The 27,075-nt window shown below is 37.4% G+C and overlaps 1 protein-coding gene across 2 annotated transcripts; it reads right to left on the reverse strand.

The window, feature by feature from the left end:
* Positions 1-363: 363 nt before the first annotated feature.
* Positions 364-25,235, reverse strand: LOC122291844 (ubiquitin carboxyl-terminal hydrolase 8). 2 transcript variants are annotated; one of them, XM_043099855.1, is made up of 13 exons: positions 24,967-25,235; positions 24,330-24,578; positions 14,801-14,942; positions 12,522-12,581; positions 12,357-12,452; positions 7,966-8,292; positions 7,675-7,815; positions 7,380-7,550; positions 6,288-6,545; positions 6,010-6,158; positions 2,794-3,354; positions 1,727-2,000; positions 364-964 (listed from the first exon to the last, which is right to left on the reverse strand). In XM_043099855.1, exons 1-13 carry the CDS (start codon positions 25,050-25,052, stop codon positions 848-850), a joined length of 2,631 nt encoding a protein of 876 aa, XP_042955789.1. In that variant the 5' UTR covers positions 25,053-25,235; the 3' UTR covers positions 364-847. The 2 variants fall into 2 exon arrangements, with proteins under 2 accessions (XP_042955789.1, XP_042955790.1); XM_043099856.1 differs by lacking the exon at positions 2,794-3,354 and having other exon boundaries at positions 24,967-25,195.
* Between the last annotated feature and the right edge of the window lie 1,840 nt (positions 25,236-27,075).

Below are 27,075 nucleotides of genomic sequence, written 5' to 3' on the forward strand. Positions count from 1 at the left end.
TCTTATTGTAAAGTTACTTTTATTGTAAAGTAGATCTGACGGATCACATGAAACCTTTCAGTTCGTAAGATTACTTTTGTATAATCCTTTTATAGCTATAACACTACTCTTTGTAAAAATCCAATACCAGAAATGTAAAATGTAGTATGCATGGAAGGAAGAGAGTTTATTATATTCAGATATCGCCCGAGATATGACATGAATATAATACAAAAACCCTAGATCAAAATATTTTCCCCAGCTATAGAGCTTGATCTTTTACTTTTACAAAGCACTCAGCTTTCTAGTCACTCTGTTCCAGCATTTCAGAGACAAGCCATGTGCAAAACAGAAGTTGAAAAGACAACAAATGACACATTGAAATCATCAACTTCAAATTGGAAGACTTCATTAGTTGCCTATAAAAAGAATCCCACATCTTCTATCATCAATAATATAAAAAGATAGAAAATACACGTATCACTGGGGTTGGATCATGGATGCAAATTCCCACTGCAAAATTTTCTACTCTTGAAGTGAAAGGTGTTTTTTTCATACACAGCTACAGGGGTACATAATATCTTCCTGAATCCTGAGTATGCCTCTCTTTTTCTTTTTGTTTTTTTTGTGCTAATCCTGGGCATGCCTTCATTTCTGCGGTTGTTACACTGATACACTTATCTTCAGAACCTTTGTCAAGTGAATATCTCCATTTTCGTCCATGCCGGAAACTCCAATCAATTAAATCAGTTAATGCTATTGACAAAGAATGCTACTTTAATTGTAGTTGTAAAAGATAAGATCCAAAAATGCTGAAGATATATTGCTTCAACAGGTGTTTTCAATGATCTATAATTATACTCTGATATTACACTTCTACAACTCTTCTGTAGAAAAGAACATATGCCGCAGAAGACTTTATCTTCTCGTGGCTGATGGGATAAACACGGCCATCATCAAATTCGTACCACTGGTCACCCCCTTGCTACATAAGAACAAAAACAATTAGAATACCATCTTTTTATAAGTAAAACACAGTTACTACTGGAAGAGCGAAGCTTAAACAAGATAAAGATTTCATGAAAAATTAGATTAAAGCGGACTACATCTACGAGTTTAACTTAACAAAGAATCTCGTTTTGTAGATAGGTCCGCGTTTTTGTGCCAGTAAGTCTAACTGCTGACAGCCATGACATGTGGCTAAGTGAAGCGCAGTTTTTTTTCCTTTTTCCTTTTATAAAGTGCCTAAATAATTGTATGAAATGGTTTGAGTTTTTTAAGCATGCGATCAAAGCTTGGTGTTCATCTTCCTCCTTGGCAATCAACAAAGGTAAAGCACATTTGCAACAACCTAGAACATCTAGCTTCAATACAAACAAAACAAGATAAAACATTATTCAAAAGAAAATAAAAAGTCCAAAATATGTAATATTTTTCACCTAAGAGGATTCTAGCGATCATAAGAAATCATGAAAGAGTTCAGTCATATAAAGTTAGAAATATATGGGACGGTCATTTAAAGTTAGGAATGTACATGAGGGGTCCACCGATGTACAGAAAATCCCTGTGTCTCGCATAATAGCAATTATAACACAGAAACCAAGGCCACATATAAGAAAAGGTAACTATAATATGGATAGGATGTCAAAATTTCCCTTCTACAAGTTATCGTATATTTTGAGGATACATGGTAAGTTTTTCAATAAAACAAGTCGAAAGATTAACTGCTGACAAGAACACCACTTACATGGACAAATGCTGTGTAATGACCACCTCCCATGCTTCCGTAGTGATTACTAACTGCATAAAGCACATAACGCTTACTTGACTGGCTATTCATCTGGGAAATATAAGGTGACAGATCAAAATTATCAACAGGAAAGTCAACATATGTCTCTAGCTTGTTCTTCGAGAACCGGCTATATGAGAACCTCTTCAAATGAATAACCAAAATCTCTGGCAGTCTCCAAAGATCTAACTTTTTAATAGCTTGACAATGCTTTTCACAGCCAGGACAGTACCTAAAATTATATAAACAAGAATTTGACATCAGAAAGGGTGCAATAACAAGCTGAAGTTAACACAAGGAAGCCAAGATATGCTAGAGGCTGTAGGGAACGGCATATGCTGCAGAGGAAAGCATAAATATATGCAGTGATAGTGCACCCGTTTAGTAATTCAATCTTGTCTATTCCAAAAATAACAAAACAAGGCCATCAGTAATCCATGGACCAATATCTTGAGTATGTATGGAACATTTAATGAGGCTGTTAAGATTGCTCAGTGACATAACTTTAAATGCATTGATATAAGGAAAAAAAAAAGGTTTCTTAAATGGATATGGAAAAGCTATCCATTATGTCAATTTTTTCATATGAAATAAGGACACCAATAGCAAGTGAGTTTGAACAGAGTAGCTAATACACGATGGCCAAGTGCAGACAACCAACTAGTGGACATTGTTTCTTTCAATTAGAAAAGTCACATCATCCAATATCAAAGCCATCATCTTGATAATGATGATGATGAGAACATTACTGTAATAAGAAATGTCAGTAGGACGATTAATAGATTAAAATTAACAACTAATACATCCATTGCTTTTGGAAGAATGTGTCTGAACACCTTGATACTCTACCAGAAAGCAAGCCACTATATCACCAAAATGTTACAGGATTGCCCAATCAAAAATGATGGTACAATTAACCCGTCAAAATATATCAACCCCCGTATGCCAGACAAAATATTCTGGCTAGATAGAACATGAAAATATTTTCCAAGCACAAGCTAAAGATTTATGGGGTACCCACTGACCACATGTCTTCCGGTCCAAGAGGTTCCTCCTGCAAGAATGCTTCTAGGCACTTGTAGAGAGAAATAGACTCCTGAGGTCTCTTCACATAGAACCCAGACTTGAAAACCTCTGGTAATGAGCAAAGAAGCTTTGTATCATATTGTTCCATATGTGATTCTGGCCAGCATACAAGCACATACAATCGGCTGGACACTTCCATAACTGTCACTGGCTCATTCATGGCTAACTTGGAGTGCTTAACAATTCCCTTTTCATCAGTCAAATAAAATTGCAGTTCTGGATCCAAAGCTGAGACAAACCCATTCACTTTAGAGGGGTTCACACATCCATCTGTAACAGGACTTTCGGCACCCTCTACTTCTTCAATTGCAGTGCCCTTGGAGATATCAAAGTCTTCTGTGGGATTTTCTGCGGGATTTTCTGCAAGTATTCGGAATGAATTAAGCAATTTTAGATAAAGATTGCAGATATAAGACCCATCCACAGGCCCACAAAGGCTTGCCACAAGAGGAACTCCAAATGCCTTCCAACTTGAAGTCAGCTTCCCATGGATGTACTGTCTGACAATATAGAATTAAAGAGAGAGCCAGGATTAATGGGGAGCCCTTCGAATCAATATTCTTTTAACACATCTTGAGAAAATAGTATTAATATTGAGTATGTCTGGAATCATGCTTGTTTGCATGGAGTTCTCAACTTGAGCTTTGCAAGGGAAAATGCTAGGACTTATCAAATTAATCTACCCGCTTTTCTTTAAAGACTAAATCATTAAAGTAGCAAATTTAGAACAAGAGGGGTAAACATTCCAATATGGTGATTCAGCTTCCACATGTTGGAGTTGAGCAAAGGGCACAAGTACATAAAAAATTCTCCAAAGAGATTTCACATTATAAAGAATCCATTTCCTCCATTAACTAAACTGGAGGATAAAAAACCAACAATCAATAACCTCTATGAGGCCTTGTAATTTCAGTCCCCTCCCCATGTTTGACTTCAAGAAAAATTATGTTTTTTCATCATACTATACCACTCTTCTTCTCGAAAGATCACATAGTAAAGAAGCACCATATACACTTCCTAGAAAAATTATTAGACCTAAAAGCATGAAAAAATGAAGGTAGCACACAGTTTAAAGATAGAAGTCTGGTGGTGCTTGTACCCCAAGCCTGGATTCAAGTCCCCCAAAGAGCAAAGATTTCCGAGAGAGCATTGGCTTTTTTTTCCTTTATTTTTCTATCTTATTTTTCATTTCATTATCTTTTTACTGCCAGGATGAAAAGAAAGCCAGTACAAAACACCGAAGGCAAAGAGGGTACAGATTGTTATAGAACCTCATGTGGCATATAACATACTTTCAGACTTCAGGAAGGTATCAGTCTTCAAAAAGTAAAATAGATATTTTCCAACTTTATCCCATTCTGATTTAAGAATATATGTGGCTTCCCTAATGAGTTTGAGAAGGTTGCACAGCTTGTTGAGTTTATTTGTATAAATGTTTTGCTTGAAATTTTTCTATATCTTAAATAAATTTATAAATAAGGCACCTTACATTTACTTCAATATTATAACGAAATGAAGCAGCCAAACACCATTCCAAGTACAAGCACACACATTCCAGAGTCTGGGACCACTATGTTTCCAGTCCACAAATATATCAATATTTGCATGTTATGGAGAAGACACAGAAGCCAACTTTTCATGGGCCAAAGAATGGTGAAGAACACCAATTCTTAACTTAAGACTTCCACATACAATCACATCAAAGGAAAAAATTTTACAGTTGACAAATATCATTGAACTGATTCAGCCCCTAAAATTTTATTACGTGAAGTTTACAATTCCATGGACTACGAGAAACTAATCAACAAGGTATTGTACAAAAAATTGACCACTATGTAGGATGATCATCTGATCCCAAAACCAGACCGCCCTAATGTTACCAATCAACATAGGTCAGTTCTCAACAGTCCATTGGCGCAAGCCAGTTATGTATTGAGGTGTATCAAAGACTGTAAGGTTGGTCGTCGACTTTTAGTGTCAGTAAACCCAACCATACCAACCCAACGCAGAGCAGATAGTCACTTCACTTACCAATTTCCCCTAGTAATGTTGTATACTGATTTCCAACTTCTGACCAGAGTTGGAAGAGATTTTTCTATTCCGATTCTCCCTCCACAGCACCCCCCACCCCCAAGGGCATTTAGAAGTTTGGCTGCACCACCTAAGACCACCTAGCCCCTAGGCTGCCAGATCTGGCCAGCAGCATTCACAGCACTAATACGTTCAGCACCATTGGTAAGCATCTCTCTCTCTCTCTCTCTCTCTCTCTCTCTCAAATGGGTGGGAGGCCAAGGGGATCAGTGGGTGAAGAATATGCAGTGACACTACAGTTGGTGTACATGTAAAACATCTCAAAGGGTATTGTTAACACAACCGAAAGCCATTTCTCTTGCTCCATTATTTTCTGATCTGAGGTGTCAGTTGTTCTCTAGTCTTCTCAAAACAACCATTAATCCTTTTCTGTTTTGCTTTTTGCTATTAAGTGACAATCACATATGATGGGTGCTGACTGTGGATCTGATTATGACAGTTGAAAGATGTCGCTGAAGATCAATCTAATCATGGCAGCTGAAGGAAGTCATTAAAGATGGTTCAGCCTTTAAGTAGCCCTTCTTTTCTCTGGAATCTTTATATCATAGCAAACGGTTGTAATTGACCTCATGTTCCTCATTGAAGTGGTGTTAGGTAGAGGAAACTCCCACCCTACAATGACCATATCAGCACTCCTCACAACCAGATCAACACCTTTCACGGCCAATTAATGCTCCCCAATCACCAAATCAATGCAAATGGCACCCCAACCCCAAAAGATACTCCTCATAGTCTCAACCACTAGGTAGGCACTCTCACGGCTGCCACTGAGCAAATTGGTGAAAAGGTAAGCTCACCTCATAAACCCCTCGTAGTGCCATAAATCAGCCAAAGCGATGCCTAACAATCAACAAACTAAATGCAGTGAATGTCAGGGCAGATTGGCTGATTACTGGTTTAGGGCCACCAATGACCGTTGACTAAATCAAATTAGAAAGAAATTGCAAATAATCAAATTGGCCACTGAGACCGCCAATTTAGCACTGATTTAGGGATACCAACAACCACTGATTTTAGATCAAACTTGAAAGAAATTACATAATTAAGAAGCATATTGAACTTACTCCTCCATACGCTGATTAATGAAGACAACCAAAGGAACCTGCTCAATATCTTTTGCTAACCGATAGGCCACCAGTCGGTCATCATCTCTGATTAAGGATAATGAATCAGCTGGCTCCTCAAGATAGCGTATAATCCTGTTGTTGTATATCTATGAGGAAACCATGGCGATCAGAGATCAAAATAAAAATATATTAACATCAGCATTACCAGTAGTATAAACTTAAATATATAGCACATGCAAGCTTTACTTTCAGAATATTAAGACACTGCAAAATACCTCAGCCACCAACAAGGTCTCGTCAGCCCCTAAAGAACACGCAATACCTAGAGCCTTGATAAGATCTTTGCATTTTCCATACTTTGGTACAGTAATAGTGCATGGAGATGGCTTACTATCCCCATTGGTATTCAAAACTGTTAAAGTCATCGTCCGCATTATTGTTGAAGGTAGAGGAAGTGATAGGTACATGAATGGATCAAAGGTTACAGAGATCTTTTTGCAAACAGGACAAACTAACGTTGATTTATATTGACCCTGCAACCAAACATGACAATAAGGCAAATAACAATTAGTACTATATAAAACAAAAACATCATAGACTTTCAATTCTCATGTAACAACTCAAGGAAAGCTCAAGCCAAATCCAGATCTATACTTCAAAAGGACTAATAAATGCATAGGAGCCCCTTGGAATCAGTCTAAAGAGTAAGAACCTTTTAATGCAGGTCTTCCTAAGAACAAGCATAAGATCTATTCGAGCTTATATGAAGATCTGTTCCTATAAGAAATGTTCCAAAACAGAATCCAACCTGCTTGTCTGAAAATTACAATAAAATTAAATAAATTGCCATCAAACCAAAAGAAGTTTGCCAAGTTAGCGACTTAACTATCTAAACAATCAACTTGGATTGAATCACTAGATAAATGGATATGTAACCTTGTTTTGGTGTGGTCAATCTATTCTTCAATTCCCTCCCTTAATTCTTGTCCTAAGATTTAAGTAATTGGATCAAAATCCATACAAATGGTCAAAGAAATTGAGTCATTGACCAGCCAAAACGTTTTGGTACATTGGAGTTTTCACATTCTAAACATAACTTTAAAATCTTAACATGAGCAAAAATTCAAATTTCATGCCATTATGAACACTTTTCTTGCTATTCATATTTTCATTTGCTACTCACACCCCAGGTTTGGACACAGCCAAGCACGCCTCAGTTTCCCCAAATTTATGCATGCCCAACATTAATGCCAGTACTAGCCACATTAGCATAATGCCACCCAAACCACCACGAGAGGCTTCACCATCCCCTACCAATAAAAATTTACAGCAAAAAAAAGTTGGGAGCAAAGGAAGACAACACTTACTTGGCACACATCAACAATTATGGAGTTATTGCGAGCCAAATGATTCTGCCAGTATTCATTGGCCACTTCTCCATCCGGTCGACCATCTTCATCCTTGGCTTCAATATAAGGCTTGCATTTTACACGATTGAGATCTTCATGGAGCCCATCCAACAAAAAAGCAAGAAGCTCCTATGACAAAAACAAGAATTTTCAATTTATCCGAAGATAAATTTAGGGCAAACCCACAGACCACAACCCAGAAGATACAAAAGGGAAAACCAACACCTATTTTTGACATATTAACTTCACTCACTTGGGAATCATGTTGATTATAGCCACTGAATTGAGGAGCAAATCGAGCTAGCTTTGACTTAAACAATCTTGGAGCCACTGGAGCCGCGCCAGGAGCCCATAACTTCCTTAACAGATCTCCAAATGCTAAAGCAATCTCACCCTATTGAAAAAATAAATACCTATTAAGAAACAGAACATTCGGCAAACGCTCCAAGCAAAATGAGGAACCTCTCATAGAAATGTTCTTACAGAAAACTCATTTTAATATTATAAAACAATGAATCTATGATAGTGGTAAAGGATAACATACATCCATGCCTAGTGGGTTCTCATGATTTATTTCTCTACCATAATCTCCAAGAAAATAATCAACAAGCTTTGGGGTGTGGGCTAAGCATTGGAGAGCACTGTTCATGAAACATGTGTTTCCAAGATTTTGCAATCCAGTCAATCCCAAAGAACCCACTTCACCGGAACCTTTACGACCCAGATTAGAGCTTGTATTGCCTACACAACCATTCAATGATGGGGCGGAAGATGAAATTGACAAAGCAGAATGCTGTCTAAACTCAACTTTTCTTCCATCCATGGACTTCACAGAATCTGACAACCCATAAACTTGCAACTCCAGTATAATCTGTATAGAAGCATAAACGTTAGTCCATAAATCAAAAGGCCATATATCACATAGAATAAAAACCAAGAAGTTAAAGCAGCAGTTGTAATGAAATAAACCTAGGAGGAACAATTGATTTAGTATTCTGGACTAATTTCCACTAGCCACTGAATGAACTTCCTTGTTGGGCAAGTGAGATAAATTGAGCAGCCCTAATTAATGGTCCATCCATAAGACTAGCACAAATTTTTTATGCCATAGAAGTAACCGAAACAAGTTTTCCAGAAACTCTACCATAAAATGTTCCAAACTTTTGCTCCATAGAAACTTGGAGAAGTACTCACAGTACCAGACTGGACACCAATCCAATGAAGGGGACAGGCCACTTATTAAAAAGCCACACCAACATATGGACTGGGAGCAATATAACTGCACATGGCTAAAGATGCATGCAAACACATGTTAAGTAATTAAATTTATTAGAAAATGCAAAACATCCAACCCTGTTACACAGATGTATACACAAACACACATATATTTAGATATCATTACTGAGGAGGAAACTTCAGTACCTAGCAAATATATGTTGTATATATGTGGAGCGGGTGGGGCTAGCTCAGGGGAAAAAGTTTGAACATGCTAGAGTTACCCTCCCAGTCTTGCTGATGCAACAATAATTAACTTGTTCCCAGGAACAATACACCCATTCAAGTAAACCTACCTACCATTTGCCTATTTAAGCAAGCAGTCATTCTAACAAACACCCTATATACATGCATGGAAAGCGAGAAGAAACTTCAAACATGTAAACGATGACAATCTCCCTGCCATTCAATAATCATGCATTTAATCATAAAGTAATGCAAATAATCTAATGCCAATGCCATGATCAATATTGAGTGCAGAACCCTACCAAAAATATCTCATCTCAGAATCCTACTCTCAGCATCAAATTTCGTTATCACCCTTTCTAAAAAAAATTCTTAAACCAGAAAATTGGGTTTTGTGTGTGGTGTAAGGGCAGGGGGAAGATGATGGTGTTCCCTTGCAACTTCTTGTAGCCAAAGACTCAAAGCTTCAAAAACAATAATGATAAACATTTTTCTGTTTCTTTGGAGAATATGATAAAATAATGTTATATATAAATAAGTGTATGGGAAAATTATAGTTGCCCTCCAAAACTACCACCTCTTTCGCAACATGATTTCTGAACTATCAATTTCAGTACATTGCACTTCAATTTCAAAATCCACATGTGCGGGATTTTCTTTTTTATATGCTAAGAAGATGTGGCTTGGGGATAGGTGGTGTTGATGGCTTAGACATTGTGTTTTGACCACTCGGTTCTCTGTATTAGTTAATGGCAACTCTTGTGGTTTTTCCCAGAGTTTGAGGGGTTGGAGAAGGGGATCCATTATCCCCCTTCCTCTTTGTTTTAGTGATGGAGGCATTGAGTCGTGGTGGAGGCTGCTGTAGGGGGGGTTTTCTCTCTGGTTTTTTCAGTGGGAAATAATAACAGTGCTATTTCAATCTCCCATTTATTATTTGCAGATGATACTCTCATTTTTTGTGATGCTGACAGTGGATAGATTCAAGCTTTAAGGGCTGTATTATTGTGCTTTGAAGCTGTCTCAGGCCTCAAGGTGAATTTGGGCAAGTCAGAATTGGTACCGGAGGGAGACGTGAGAAATATTAACCATTTAGCGGATTTGTTGGGCTGCAAAGTTGCTTCTCTTCCAATGAAATATCTTGGGCTTCCATTGGCGGCGTCATACAAAGTAAAGAATATTATAAGGGATGGTGTTGTAGAAAAGGTTGAGAAAAGATTGTCAGGTTGGAAGCGTCTATATCTATCTAAAGGGGGAAGACTAACCCTTATTAAAAGCACTCTTTCCAATCTTCCCACTTATTATCTTTCTTTAGTCCCAGTACCCGTTGGTGTGGCTAACCGGATTGAGAAGTTGTGTAAAGCATTTTTGTCAGGTGGCTTGGGAGAGGAGAATAAATTCCATCTTGTGAGTTGGTATAGGGTGTGCTGTCCGATTGTGAATGGAGGTTTAAGGCACCGTTAGGGAAGTGGCGGTGGACATATCAAATGGAAGGGGACTCATCGTGAAGAGAGGTTATTGATCAAAAGTACGGATGTGATTGGGGGGGGATGGTGCTCTAAGGAGGGTAGGGGATTTTATGGTGTGTGCTTATGGAAATATATTAGAAAGGGGTGGGACAGTTTTGTAAAACATATTAAGTTTGAGGTTGGAGAGGGTGTAAGAATTCGTTTTTGGTTCGATGAATGGTGAGTGAGAGAGCTCTTCATTCTATCTTCCCGATTGTTTTCAGCTTGGTTGGAAATCAGCAGGCTACTGTTTCAAAGGTGTTAAGTCATGCTGATGGGACTGTGCATTGGAATGTTACTTTCGAAATGTACAGAATTGGGAACTTAGGGCTGGTTTGGTTACACAATACCAAAATATCTCATCTCATCTCATATAATCATTACAACTTTCTCATATTCCCACACAAAATATAATAAACAATTCAACTTTTTCAAATCCCAAAACAAAACTAATATTAAACAATTATATTATAACAATATTCTATTCAACTTTCAACAAAACATCACATTTGAACTGTGTAACCAAACAAGACCTTAATGAGATTGCAGATTTTTTCAGTTTGTTGTATTCTTTGAAAATAGGAGGAAATGAGAGGGATCGAATGCTGTGGAAACACACGGGAAGCAAAAATTTTTCAGTTAAATCTTATTATAAGGGGTTGTCTGCTCAGCAGCAGTATATGGAGGGCGTTTGTGCCGTCCAAAGTGGCCTCTTTTACTTGGACAGCCACACTTGGGAAGATTTTGGCAGTTGACAATTTGAGGAAACGTGGCAAGGTTGTTATGGAGTGGTGCTTCATGTGTAAGAAAAAATGGTGAATCAATTAATCATTTACTCTTACATTGTGAGGTGGCTAGGGAGTTATGGGTTGGGGTTCTTAGTAGAGCTGGGTTGAGTCGGGTTATGCCAATGAGATTGGTGGATCTACTAGCATGTTGGAATAGGCAGCACAGAAGTTCTCAGTTGGCAGCAGTGTCGAGGATGATTCCTTTGTGTATTCTGTGGTGTTTATGGATAGAAAGGAATGAGAGGTGCTTCAACGACAAGAAGCGAACCGTTAAGGATATCTGGAAATTGTTTGTCTTCTTTGCTGCAGTGGTTTTTGGCTATTGTTCTTGAGGGAGGGAATGCTCATGAGTTTTTGTTTTCTTTTCAGGTTTCTAGAATGTAATTAGGTGCTTCTCTTGTATACTTTCTGTGTACATGGGGTTTGCCTAGTTTTATTCAATAAAGTTTCCTACTTACCAAAAAAAATTCATAATCCAGTAGCAATGTCCACTCTCCATCAGCCTTGGAGGTGTTAAGATTGAAAGAAACATGGTCACATGCAGTTTGTGCATTTTTTAGGATTGAAATGACCAAATTGCCCCCATTTCAGGCCTTAAAAGACAATAATGCAATTGAGAGCAATCTTGTCATTTCAAACCATAAAAAACACCTGCATGGAAAGTAACCAAGTTCTTGTCAGACCTAACAGCCAATGCTAATAGAGAGTTCGCATTACAAAACATCCAACATGTGAAAGAAATAACAAAACAGATTTAATCTTGTATAATCTCAACCTAGCGGTTTAAAACAGGTAACGATTGATCTTAAGCCTTATAAATAACAAACTTCAGAACAAGGATTTGTTCAGAGAATGCCCCTAAAACATATAGTAACTAGTGGGCACTAATTGGGAAATGCCCATCAAAGGATCCAAATAAAAACTCTTGGGTTTTAATATTAAACACCAAGAATCAAATTTCATCACATCAACATGCATAAATCACCAAAGTTCTACTGCAGGATATGGTAGTCCAGACCACAGTTTGCTTGCGAAAACTCCAAATTCTCAAATCCAGAGAATATGAGGGAAAATATACACTTCCAAATATACAACACAGTGAGAAAATAGTGTCAGAGATGCACACTGTTTTAAGAGCATTACAAGCTAAACAGATGTCATCAAACAGAACTACCACTTACATCATGATCTGACTGTCGTTGACCATCGCTTAGAAACTTATTTTTTTCATTTGTGAAAAACGACATTGTCTGCCCACAGAGGTCCCAGATGCGTAACTGTACAGAAACAGAAGTTAGAAGCCATTTACCTCTTCTTAATGCAGACCAAATAAAATATTTGATTACCAGCTCAGACTCTACACCGAAGATTTTACAGGCTCTTTTGAAGAGCTCGCCCGCATTCTCCTAAGACAAAAGAACAACAAATAACATATGACAATGTAGAATGTCCTCAGATAGTAAAACTATTCAGAAAATGGCAGCATCATAATGAGAATGCATGCATAGTCTGTGGTACCAAAAAATATGAAATTAGAAAAAACTAAAAAGTTTCATCACCCAAGGGCAGTCCCACTTATATCACTTTTCGGGCTGCATAAAGCATGAGCTCCACTTTTTCCCAGCGTATAAGAAATAAATAAAACCTCCCCAAGTCCAGACACCTTTTACCATTTGAGCCAAGCTCAAGGATCACATATAGATACACCACTCCAAACATATATGACATCAATAATTTGTGATGCACTCAGCATGTAATATTGTTCGTAAAAATTCCACAAAATATCTTCCACCTCCTATCAATAAGGGACAGATTATAAGCGATGTCAAATTGTCAGGTTTTATGATTAAATGTGTCTTAATTTGTAATAAATATCAATTTACCATATTCCTTTCTAACTGAAAGCCAAACAAGGATATTAAAACCCAATTATTCAGTGGTGTGTGTAACAAGCAAAACCAAACCTTAAAAAAAGTTAGTCATTCAACAGTAAATCTGAAATTATTAAATATCTACATGTATGCATTGGATGGAAGTTATGAGCAGATCAGGTATACAAATGGAAGTAGCTAAAATCCAACCAACCCACCTCCAGCAATCAAGTGAAATTTAATCATAGTGGGTTGATGCAGGCCCTTAAAGGTTGAATTTTTCCAAGTTTAATTTAAAAATCATTAGTCAAATGTTGGTGATTTTGGGGAAGACAATATATGAATATGAGCCTATGACTTTAAGTCATAGGCAAGTATAGAAAAATTCACTACTCAAATTGAAGTTTTTCAAAACTCATGGTAAAAAGTTCAATAGATTGGGTTGATGAAAGTGGTAGGGCACAAACAAATACTAGTGTTCCCTTGAAGTCAAACACAAAAAGGTCAACCACTACCTTTAACACAAATTTTGGGGTTATGCCTTGTCATTTGGTGGAACTTTTGCCATGTTGGAAAGTGGTTTACGCGTCTGCAAAGCAAAGCATTGTGGAAGAAGATCCCAGTTTGTTTGTTTTGGGTATACAGAGAGAAATTGGAGCCTGAAGCTATGGGAATAAGAAGTCAGGGGCAGACCTTCAGTATTTCTTCTTTAAAGCCGTTTATCGTTGGATGTGTTCCCATTTTGGTTTTTCTTTTTCAAGTTTTCAGGGCTTCTTTACTTTTTTCACATTTTCTTAAGTGGTGTTTCTCATGTAAACGCCCCGTATGCTCAAGCAACAACTTGTGATTGGTAAACAAGTTTAAGTTTTCAAAATAATAAATAATTATTAGTTGCCTAGTAAAGACTTAGTGGGTGGGAGGTCATCATTAGCAAAAGGCTGATTAGAGGGAACACCCAGAAATTGAAGGTATAAGTATGCAACAGTTTTGTAAAGCCAGCAATTTGCTTTCATTACAACACATTACCATAATCTGTTCACTGGTTCCCTTGGTTGGACTTTCCTCTAGTTAACTAATTTAACAGCATTGTAAAAATGACTTCCAACATGAGTAGAGAGAGTTATAAAATGAAGTATGAAAGTGCTTCTGAAAATGAAGGAAAAACTTCAAAGAGAGTTCCACAGATATCGTTAAAGCGCACCATCAATAAGAATATTCTTAGGCATTGCACTAAGTGAAATGCAAAGGTCAGATTTCTGGTGAGTAAGAAATCTGTAATATTTTTTTTTTCCATAATTGAGAGAGTTTTATTAATATGAAAATAGACCTAGCCCAAGTACACAGGTAGAAGTAAAAAAAACTGTAATGCCATAAATAATAACATGAACCTAGCAAGATTGTAAAAATAATATGTATCATTTGTACTTTAAGCATAATGAATCCATTGACTTGAAAGCTTAAACCTTATTGCAAACTCATAGCTTCATCCTTTCCATGAAAACCAACATTAACATATATTTTTTTTATAAATTCCAATGTCAAACATAAGAAGATGAAAACTGCATTTAGTTTGTATATTGTATGTAGGTATGATTATGAATGCATGTACGTACTTAAAATAACCAGTAAGCAAGATCAAAAGTCCATGAGACGATATATAAAATAGACTGCTTGGTCAAATCAATATAATCGATAGGTATTGGCATTCCAAACCTCAGAGAATAAAAAGGAGTTGGTTAATTAAATTAACTAACCTTTTTGCATATTCTTATTCCAAATGAATTTGTTTCCCGCAGAACTGAAAGCCGTAGTTTGAGAGGATACACATCCGAAATATCATCTTCTGCAGCTGAAAAGCTCCCAGAATTTTTCATTGCTACTTTAGAATCACTATGCCTACAGAGAACAACAAACCGCCATTGAGATTCTAAGCAGCTTTCGTCACTAACGACAAACAAAAACACTCCAGGAGTTGCAACTTAAGGCATATACATAATCTTAGTAGTTGGACAATAAATTTAAAATAAAACCATCTATATTCATTTGAACAATACAACAAAACCTGGTGAAAAAAACCTTGTTTGAAAATTTTCAAACAAGGCAGGATACCATATCCTTTGCTGCTCAAATCACATCGTACTCAAATGTCTATAGTTGCACGTTGAGTAAACAAATTGGAAGCAGTCAGGTGAGGAATCTTCCTTTGTTATGACCACATGAGCATTCCAAATACATTTCTATTCTGAAGCAGATGGTAGAACAACATTGTGATAACCAATCCCATAAAGGCAAGTGAAACTCACTTGTCACTTTGTAAACCTGTCCATGAGAACTCTTTTTCCCCCATGATCTGCAGGTCCCCCATTCCCCCTCCCCCACCCCTGGGCTGCCAATCACTTTTCCCACAAACAAATGCCACTACCTCCACGTCCACAGCTTTTCACCATGTTACACACCAACTATGGGCATTTCCCTCAAAGCACCAGTTGCTCAGGTTAGACACATAGTAACTCAAATATTCTTCCTCAGGCTCTCTATCATGTTTTTTCTCGCATGCTCCCTCTCACTGATCTGCTCTAGTTAAGTTCTGCTACTCTTCAATTATTTAGCCAATAAAATGTTTGTTTACAGTTCACTATAAGGAATAGCCAGAACTTTTTTAGTGAATTCACAACCATGGAAAGAATGTCGTATGAGATTTTTAAAATTTAGAAAAAAAAAATTAAAAAAAAAATCCAGAATCACAAATTTTACCTGGCTGGAAAGCATAGAATTATGATAGATTTAGGATGAACAAAATTTAATTTGTGTTATGAAATCAGTATGGATTCCAAAATTTGTGAGTCAAGCAGATAACGAAATTAGTTTGAGGTCATTTGGAGTTAATATGAATTAGTTATGATCTTTACAAGTACCGACAGACAGTAAGATTTTGCTTTTTGCAAAAAACAAAAAATAAAAAAAAGGTTATCGGTAGACAAATTTTTATTGATCAAAGAGTAGGCAAAAGCCCCAATATACGGGACATATACAAGAGCAACACCTAGGCGTGCTAATTTAGTGATACAAGGAATTCATGAAATGTCATGCCATTGAAATCAATTACAATCAACCAATGGAGTAAAGTATTGGTCCAACATGAGGATGGTGGGTTTTAAAGCTCCAGGCCTGGATGGCTTTTCCATGACCTTTTTTCAGACTTGTTGGGATGTGCTTAAAGAAGATATCATGGGGGTCTTCAACGAATTTGGATGCCATTTGGTTCAAAAAAGCTTAAATGCAAATTTTGTCGCACTCATTCCTAAAAAGCCTAGAGTGGTAGAGGTAAAAGATTATTGTCCCATTAGCTTGGCGGATGGGGTATACAAAATCTTATCCAAAGTCTTGGCACATAGGCTGAGTAAGGAGATGGAAAGTTTGCTATCAAAGCCTCAAAATGCCTTGGTAAAAGGTAGGCAAATACTTGACTCGGTACTTGTTGCCAATGAATGCTTGGATAGTCGAATTAAGTCAGGAGAGCAGGGGCTTTTATGCAAGTTGGACATGGAAAAAGCTTACAATCATGTCAAGTTGGACATGGTTATCTTTTGCAAAAATATTGCAAGACCGAAGTTTGATTTGCACTTATTATTTTTTGAACCAAATGGCATCCAAATCCTATTATTTTTTAACATATTACAAAGATTTCAAGAGTAAATTGATGTGGACTTTTTTGCAATCTACTAAAATGTAAAGGGTCTAAATATTGAAAGAACGACTTTAAATAGTCAGCATAATACTATTCCCAGTTCTTATTCTCAAGGATAATGCATGCTACCATAAGAACTCTTTAAGAGATAAATATAGGACTGAATGATGATAAATTAAAGGAATTAGGACCTTAAGTTCATGAGTAAGATAGTTCGTACATGACTTTATACTTTATAAATGATTTTGACATGTTTCAATGAGGTAATACCATGCTTAGGTTAGAGAAGTTTAAAGATCACTCAAGAAGCAATTCAGTTATTAACTGACCACACACTTCCTTAAAATAAATCACCCAAAAGCCTTTTAAAAGCTATTTTTATTGATGCTATGTCGTTTGGGTTGTTTCTCTCCTTCTAGTAGTGCATTTATGAAATTCTGTATACATGATTTATTGAAGCAATGATGTTTGAGATGCTTGCCTTTTCTTTCAATGTACTTATGAAATCCCATGCTTTTATTGTAATTAAAGTATATCATGAATATTTGATTTCTTATTACGTTCAGTGTTTGAGAAACTTATATCTTAAGAGTGCAATGAAAGATGGTACATGAAATTCAAGAACATAATAAGCTCATGAAAGATGGTATTTAAAGAAGGTTTGGCATGTACTTAAAATAAGGAAATGAATCTCTATACATGGTTTAGTATGTTTTGGCCGTAATGAAATGTAGCAAGCAAAAGCTCTGTTATAGCTCTATCAAATAGTCGTTAATTGTTTATTAAAGAATGGAAGATTCATGCTTATAGGTTTTGAGTTTTTTTTAGGTGAGATTTGTATGACCATGGGGTTCCAAAAACACGTAGTGAATCAAAAGTTTTTACATCATCAAAGGATGGAAGATTCATCTTATAACTGAAAGGAGCTGGAAGGTGGTGAAAGAGATGAGGCTAGGGTTATCCATGGTGCAATGGTTTGCCAAAACTACGGAGGATTGTCTAACGGGCAAAAAGAAGGATTTTTACACCACGGCAAGGGACGGCAACAGGAGCTACATTGTGCAAAGATGTTCAAATGCCCACGATCGCTAGATGGCATTAGTGGAGTACAGGGGTGGCAGCCGACGTAGCTTTACTTTCGTACCAGAAGATACGAAGGGTAGGGGATGGAGGAGGATGGCAAACGCACTATGGGAGTTCACAAATGAAGGTAGAAACTTGAGTCATAACAAAGGAGAGGCATCTCTAAGGCCATTGGTGGAGGCGAGCCAATCGCAACACCGATCGTATAGGGAGGCTCTGGTATAGACGAGGTGCCAGTACACCCCCGTGAATGGAACAAGGTGGAGAAAATGGCGTAAAGGCAGCTCAAAGAGGAGACATCGATAGACACAACAACGGCCAAGGGACCTGCAAGGCCCCCCATATCGTTGGTACAACAAGTGGTCAATAGGAGGGTGGTGGTGGCAGGCTCGCTATCGACCTGGCAAAGGATGGCACAATACATTGTTGGATGTGCAAGCATTGCAGGAGAAGGTGAACTCCTTAATATGATACGTTGAAGCAAGTGGTCCCAGCACCCTTACTAATCAAAACGGTACGTTGAGGAGGTAAGGGCCTTGCACAAGCTAAGGCTTGGAGGCAAGGCACCTACATGGGCCTAGGCCTGGGCCTGACCCACAGAACGTGTGCAGCTAAGAGTGAGGCAGTTCCAAACAAGCCGCTCGCCTGGGTCTCTGCCCGTGACACAATATAGAGGAGAGGCAAAGTTCAAAACCCAGCCCCTGTGGAGAGTCTGAGAGGGTGGTGATGCTAGGCCTTCCACTGGTGGGAGTTTGTCAACCTTGCCGAAAAAGGTTCAAACTGACTCGCGACCGGCCGAGGAACCCCTGACAGGAGTCCTAATGGTGACATCAACAACAGGGGAGTTGACAACAATAGAACTAGAAAATGTTCTAGTCGTATTCTCAATCGAGTGTGGGATCTCTGACACATCATAAATAGACACCCCAGCGAGTAGCAAGGACGAGGTCTCTCTTGATTCCCAAGTGGTATCCTCTCCAACAAAGGTTGTCTAGCAGGTGGACGTGGCTCAAGTGCTGCTTACAAAGGCTGGAAGTGAAGGTGATCCTCCGAGTGGGATGATAATTCCTACGCAGGGCTGCTCTCAGTGGGACTATAGGTCTCTTTTCGTTGAGGAGGAGATGGGGGCGCAGATGGATTTGTAGTGGGCAACTAGGGACAAGATCGATAAGGTTGGGGAACCCATACCCCTAAACTATCTATTACCAGGTCAGCATGGTATTTCTGATTGAGTCTTGCATAAGGTGAAGGAAATCCAACACGGTGTGTGGAGATTGCATGTGAGGGTTTCGAGGAACAATGCATGGCCTTGCTTACTGCCATTTAAGTGGGTCATGTTCAGCACAAGAAATTGGGCTCCAAAAAATAGAGGGAACTTAAGAGACTAAATGATCTATTAACTATAAGGGCAGCTCAAGTAGAGAACGATCCAAAGGGAGGGGACCAACACCCTCTTTATGAAGCCCAAGATAGTATCTTGGAATGTTCGGGGGCTTGATGGGGCTAATAAGAGCCTTCGGATAAAACATTTGTTGCATGAGTGAAAGGCGGACATCGTGTGCCTACAAGAAACCAAGATGGAAGTGATTCCAAGAAGTGTAGTTTGAGACTTATGAGCTGTCCATATGTGGATTGGACCTATCTTGCATCTGTTGGGGCTTAAGGAGGAATATTAGTTATGTGGGATAGAAGAGCGATGGAGAAAATGGAGAAGTACATCGGGGAGTATACAGTGGCATGCTCCTTTAAGAGTGTAGAAGACAACTTTATGTGGGCCTTCACTAGTATCTATGGGCCGAACTTAGACAGCGAAAGAAGACTTCTATGGGACGAGTTAGCTGGAGTACATAGCTGGTGGGACCTACCATTGTGCACGGAGGCCCCTGTGATTAAAGAGCATATTGCTAGTTTTTCCAAACATTTGCTTACTAAATAGGTTCGGTAGAGGCCAAAGCTTGATGGACTAGCATTCGAGTTCATCGAGCAACAACATGTTTCTTGGTTGGAGAGGCCCTTTGAGGAGACAAAGGTTCACAGTATGGAAAGGACGATGGTCAAAGACAAAGCTCCTGGTCCAAACAATTTTTCTATAGGATTCTTTTAGTCATGTTGGGATGTGGTGAAGGAGGATCTAATGAAGGTGTTCCAGGAATTTTTTCAATTGAAAAATTTGAGAAAAACCTCAATGCTACTTTTATTACACTTATTCCCAAGAAGATTAGGGCATCATACGTGAAGGATTATCGACCCATTAGTCTTGTGAATGAGGTATACAAGATCATCTCCAAGGCACTTGTTAACTGTTTAGGGGAGGTAATTGGGTAGATCATTACAAAACCCCAAAGTGCATTTGTAAGGGATAGACAAACTTTGGACTCGGTTCTCATTGCCAATGAACGCATCGATAGTAGATTGAAATCTGGAAATCCAAGCATCATAGTTGGATATAGAAAAGGCCTGTGATCACATCAATTGAGATTTCCTACTTTACTTGCTGGATAGGTGTGGATTTGGAGGGAGATGGTGCTCATGGATCCGGTGGTGCATATCCACGATGAAGTTCCCAATTTTGGTGAATGCCAGTCCATTTGGCTTTTTAACAGCTCTGGGGATCTAAGACAAGGGAATCCTTTGTCTCCACTCCTTTTCATCATAGTCATAGAGGTGCTTAGTAGAATGATTTCTGCATTGGTTAACAATGGCTTTGTGGCTGGTTTTTCAATTGGTGACATTAATAGGGGTACCCTTAACATTTTCCATTTATTGCTCGCAAATGATGCTCTAATTTTTTGTGAGGCATAACAAAACCAAATTCAGGCATTAAGGGCACTTGTACTTTGTTTTGAAGCTGTATCTGGCTTGAAAGTGAGCTTAGCCAAGTCAAAATTGGTTCTAGCTAGTAACACAAGCAACATCCGGCAGTTGGCTAGTTCTCTTGGGTATAAAGTTTCCCCTCTTCCTCTGAGTTACCACGAACTTCCTTTGGGGGCTACTTCAAGGGCTATATATATATATATATATATATCTGGGATACAGTAATTGAGAAGATTAAACGTAGATTGGCAGATTGGAAGATAATGTACTTGTTGAAAGGCGAAAGGGTCACTTTAATCAAAAACACTTTGTCCAATCCACCAAATTATTTCTTATCTTTATTCCCAATTCCAACAAGTGTGGCAACCCGTATTAAGAAACTTCATCATGATTTCTTTTGGAGGCTTAGGGGATGAATTCAAATTCCATCTAGTTAATTGGGATAAGGTATGCTCCTCAATCTCATCTGGTGGGTCGGGCATTAGAAACCAGCTTTTCAATCGGGTCCTTCTTGGGAAATGATTGTGGTGATACAATATGAAACTGAAAGCTCTATGGAACTTGGGGATTGATTCCAAGTATGGAGGCTTGTGGGGGAGGTGGAACACATAGGGTGTGCAGAGTGGGAGTTTCGAAGCACATTAGAAGAGGGTGGGGGGATTTTGCTTGTCACACCAGACTTGTGCTAGGAGATGGTTCTAGAATTACATTTTGGTACAACTTATGGTGTGGAGATAATGCACTCAAGGATTCTTTCCCTTTAAATTTCAGGATTGCATGTGAGCATGAAGCTTCAGTGGCCAATCTCTTGGGGATAGCTGGTGACCTAGTCCAACGGAATGTGAGCTTTAATAGAGCAGCCCAAGATTGGGAAATTGAAAGCTTTGAGAATTTTTTTAGACTCTTGTACTCCATGAAACCAAGCCCTCAAGAATCTAATACGTTGTGGTGGGTACCTACAATAAAAAGTATATTCTCGATTCGCTCTTTCTATAAGTCACTAACACAATCGCAAAGTAATCACTTTCCATGAAGAAGGATTTGGAGAAACAAGGCGCCCCTCAAAGTGACATTCTTTGCTTGGACAGCTTCCCTAGATAATATTTTACGATGGATAATTTACATAAATGCAAAGTGATTATAGTGGACTGGTGTTGTATGTGCACAAAAAGTGGGGAGACTGTGGATCATCTTCTACTGCATTGTGAGATTGCTAGAGTGTTATGGGAAGATGTATTCAAACGATTAGAGCTAGCCTAGGTTTTGCCTGCCATTGTGGTTGAGCTTTTAGCCAATTGGACAAATCTAGACGATATTCCACGAATCACAACTGTGTGGAAGATAGTTCCTATTTGTATTCTGCCGTGCATATGGCAGGAGTGTAATGACCAATCGTTTGAAAACAATGAGTGCTCATTGGAAGAGGTTTGATTACTTTTTGTCAGAACCTTATTTTTATGGGTCAAAGCTGTTGATTTCAACGGCCTTGATTGTCATATTTTTTTTGTTTCCATTTCTTCTTCCTAGATAGGTGTCACCTCTTGTACAACATCTTGTGTGCTTGGGTTATGCCTAATCTTATTAATACAATTGTTTACTTACAAAAAATATAAATATATGAAATGTAGCATGGTACCATAACTAAATGGATGGAATGCAACCACAATGTGTGGTCCATCACCAAAATAGTTCCCCTAAATGCACCTTAAGTTAAACAAGTGGAATTAGATGCCGTAAGGTAGGCCGTAATGAAATGTGGCAAGCTACCATAACTAAATGGATAGACTGCAACACAATGTGTGGTCCATCACCAAAACAATTCCCCTAAAGCACCTAAAGTTAAACAAGTGGAATTACATTCCATAAGACAAAAATACAAGCTTTCTTGTGGCTTCTTATCTTCAAAAGTTACTTCTTCATCAAAAGTAATTTCAAGTTTATTTGTTGCATGCTAAAAGGCTTTAAAAGTATTGCATTTATATATTCACTTTTACTATTTAGTATTTGGTGCATTACTTACAGTGTCTTCACTTTATTCATTTCCCTTTCAGACAAAGTAGATAAGATTAGAGAGGTTTGGGATAAGACCTATCAGTCCATGGTGGCATGAGTGCTCATACAAGCACAAGCTGATGTTTAGTCTAGCACTGATGTCATTTGGTTACAATAATCAGAAGACCTTATTTAATTACTACTAAATTAATCAATGTAAAATGACTACATATTTATTGTGATTTTTCTTCTTTACTTAAGAAGGTTGAATTTCCAAGATAGTCAAACATTCTCTACTTGCGTATTTTTAAATCTTTCATTCGCATGCCCCCTAGAAATATTTTTTTTTTGATAGGTTGCCCCCTAGAAATATATTAATTCACAATATTGACCCTTTGGGGTTTGGGTTGTGACAAACATGGCAGCCATCAGATCATGACAAGAATAAGATTAAATTAATGAGGCAGTACTCCTAGGGTTTTCCCTATTTGGATCTGCCAATTGCTAGAGAAGGACTGAGCAAGGTGCTAGATTTCCTCAGATCTAAGCCTTGGTCAAATAGATCCCCGAGGGAAATAACCAACAATGATTAAATTTGAGTCAAACGGAATAAGATAGTGCAATGACCCAATGAAGGATCAAGTCACATATGAGTCATACTCTTAAAGAACTAGTCAATAGTACAATTAGAGCCCTTAGAATCATTATGAAGAGAAATAATTTTCTATCCCAAACAATGTGAGACCTCATTCACCACTACACTCACTCAATACGGGTATCACTATTAGTTACGTAGTGCCGGCATAGTTAAAATTGAGGGTGTTAAGACATCAAAAAGAGGTTTCCACAAGGATTGGTAGAAAAAATTGTGTGTGAATAGGCTCTATATGGCAGGGTATACAAGTTTTGAGTCATGTAGGAATGTACAATAATTTCTTGTCTAGAAAAAAAAATGAGAGAATTAACAAAATTAACATAAATAATAGAATTCACTGTCATTCTTTCACAAAGCTCCAAATAGAAAAAACTGTAGTCAAATGAAAGAAAATTATAACAAGTTGTCAAAACATATTCTATGGTAAAATGCAGCTCAGCAGCCAAATTCAAGAAGACCTAAAATGTCATTCTAAACTCAGATCTAACTGTGTGTATCTTGAAGAGTGCACCACGTCAACAGCACAAATGGCATCGAACATATGCTCTTTAATGGATGCACATATCATAACATCCAGTAATTCCAAACACATTATTTCTACACAAAACTGATCAGCTGCTACATGTTTTCATTCTGAGACTAACAAAGGTTTGATCAAAACATTGACCTGTCAGCTCCCTATCTAAAAATTAAAATAATCAAATGCGAGAAAGCAGATATAGAAGGAAAACAGAACACTCCATAAAAGCGGAAATTAATGGAAATTATGATTGATATTATTAAGTCGCTTTCATTAAAGCATATATAGGTTGTTTAAAATGTAAAGCGTATCCTTGCGCATCTCAACATAGCGTACCTCAGTTACAATCCAGAGTCAAGCTAGCTACTTAAGTTATTCGAGAGCATCTAAACCAAAGATGACGTCAAACAAAGACTAATATTAACGAGAATTCTTATAAAACCTATTTTCATCTCACAATTAACTCTCGCTTATAATCGTAGAACTAATTCAAGTCAAAAGAAAAAATCCAAATCAATACAGGGCACTCACCATCTGAGTGCCTGCACCCACATTTCACTGGGGACCAATGCATAGTCCCGTCCGGAGACACCCGCTTCACCATTTTCCCTCTTCTCGGAATCATCCTCCCTTCTCAGACTCAAAACAAGATCCAAGCTGAATATGTTGTTGATGAGCTTCATAGGACCCGTATATGAGGAACCTGTCGACGCCGTGTACACTACGGCTCCCTTCGAACCCAAAACCTCCGGTATTGAATCTTCCGCATCCTTCCACCACCTGAAAAACCAAATCACACACACACATACACCATTCTACGATTCAATACTTCCCGCTAATGCAGCACACTGAGATCACAAGAATTCGAAAAAAAAAAACTGAAAAGATAAAAGTTCCAATTGGTTCCCACGCACCGGAAGAAAAGGGAAAGAAAACGAGAAATTGGAATAAAATGGCAGCAGAGTACTATCCAATAAGTTTCCAATTCCGTGTCACATTTCCGTTAGTTTTATTTTATTTCCCCTGCGTTTTCGGGGCAACCAAACATACCATATTGAGGAACCAGAATGACCCCATTGAAATTTTTGGTTTAGATTCGTTAATAGTGGTGAAGAAAGCAGAGAATTGAAAGGGACTGAGAGTGAATCTGATGAGGCAGAGATGAGACCTGTAGGGGACGAAGTAGACTCGTTGGTCGTTGTCCAAGTCGGAACGCTGGGTGGAATTAGAGAGATCTTCTGAGAGACCGTCCATTTTTAGAGAGAGAGAGAGAGACGCGTTTAGAAATGGATTCGGAAAATGTAGATCATTTTGGTGAGGGGAGGGGGGAGAGAGACAGAGACAGAGACAGAGACAGAGACAGAGAATGGCGGATTTGCAGAGAGAAACGAGTGGAGCTTTTTTGTGAAGAGGGTTCGAGGAGGGAAGAAAACAAAAGTCAAAAGGTATATACTGTATTACTGTGTTTCCATTCGCTTGAAATTTTGAAAAACTTCAAATTATTCAGGCACATTCAATATGTGGAGAAAAACCTTTAATTTTTTTTCTTTTTATTTTAAATCAGTTTAATTTTAAAAATTATAGATTAATTAAAAAAATAATGAGACTAAGGGGATGTTTGAAAATATAATTGTTTTAAAATATTTTTAAACTATTTTATTATTACTATAAATAATTTATTATTATTCACTATTATTTATAAATGATTTGAGATATTCTTAACATTTAAATGTGTCTAAAAAATGATCAAAATAATTTGTTTAGATTTTATTGCTAAAGTTTCCTCTCGGAGGTCGTATTTTGAATTTCATCCACCAATTTGGTTAAGAAATTTTTTAAAAGCATTTTAATTTTTTTAAAACAATTCAACTTAAACCAAAATCTTAAACAATTCAGTCTCAAAATGATTTCCTATTTCAACTTAAATGATTCAATTTAATTAACTTACTCTTTTTTTTTTTTTGGGCAAAAATGCTTCTTAGACTGATACGAGTTATCGATAAAATTGATCGATTATGATTTTTAGTTTTTTATTTTTATTTTTTAATTAATAATTAAGAAAGTAACTATTAGTCAATTGGTATTTTTTTATTTTTTAAATATTTAAAGATATCTAAAAAATAGTTGGATAAAAATTAAAAAAATATACATTTGCATTTATTGGTACAATATAAGAACACCATACTCAATCACCTAACATTGTTCATATAAGTTATTATATAATAAGGAGCTTAATATATGGATTGTAGAATATATAAATCGCGAGTCTTCCATCCTAAAGAGAGAAAACTCTCTACTTCTCCCAACCAAAGCCTCCAAAGTCCAGTTCTCTTCATTTGTTTTTGGAAAATCGTCTAAATTTGTCTCCATAATCACATGTATTTATATTTTAAAAAAAAAAGAGAGAGAGAAAACTTAATGATTAAAGAAGTGACTATTAGTTTATTGATTTTTTTATTTTTTAAAAATATTAAAAAAAAAGGTCGCATAGTAGCACTACTCTTTATTTTCCGCTCCTCCATTCTTCCTCACAATCTCCATTTCCGATCATATTTATAGGCTTTTTTTCCCTATTTATTTAGTCGTCTTTCCTCTTAGCTCCATTGAGGATTGATCTACAACTCTTTGGTGACCAGATAGCTGCTGATCTCCAAATATCCATGAAAACGTCAAAAAAGATTTAGGTGTGAAGTCCATGTGTCGTCACACCTCCAAGAATATTTTGGCAACAAAGGCTATATCAGGAGCTCCAGTGCCTTCAAATCTACCAAATTCATCCGACCCACCTCATGTTAGTATCTTTGGCACATGTCTCCCACACACTGACACAATTGCACGTTAACTATTTTGGTCATCATTGACTCAAACCACTTGAAGCTACCTATCAAATTATATTGATGCTTTCCCTAGCCAAAGATACAATGTGTACAAACCGGCCATGGTCTCTGGTATGGCATCACAGTCTGCTTGGTGGATTGTTCAAAACAGTCACTTTAGACACTTTCCCCTTGAATTTTCTAAGAATGGTGGGATAGGTGGGGGCCAATTTATTGACATGGTCCATTTCTTATTTCTTCTTTCTTTCAATTGTTGTATTAACTGTAATTGGATATTTGTCAGTTACTGCATCTTAAATATTTTAAGAAAAATGATATTTACAATCATAAAGTGAGCAAAATTTTGCGCACTCTTTTTAAAAAAAATGAATAAATATAGAACTGTTAGAAATATTAGATCAAAATATACAGCGGAAGTTATATTACTTCATCATAAATAT

The sequence above is a fragment of the Carya illinoinensis genome, chromosome 13, assembly GCF_018687715.1.
Source record: "Carya illinoinensis cultivar Pawnee chromosome 13, C.illinoinensisPawnee_v1, whole genome shotgun sequence".
In the NCBI taxonomy this organism is placed as follows: Eukaryota; Viridiplantae; Streptophyta; class Magnoliopsida; order Fagales; family Juglandaceae; genus Carya; species Carya illinoinensis.

What these genes read in the sequence shown, in the direction of transcription:
- LOC122291844 (XM_043099855.1), bottom strand. Translation starts at nt 25,052, where the DNA reads ATGGACGGTCTCTCAGAAGATCTCTCTAATTCCACCCAGCGTTCCGAC. An exon ending in TGGGTGCAGGCACTCAGATG is followed by an intron (nt 14,943 to 24,329) that starts GTGAGTGCCCTG and finishes TGTTCTCTGTAG; the next exon opens with GCATAGTGATTCTAAAGTAG. An exon ending in ATTACACAGCATTTGTCCAT is followed by an intron (nt 965 to 1,726) that starts GTAAGTGGTGTT and finishes GTTCTTATGTAG; the next exon opens with CAAGGGGGTGACCAGTGGTA.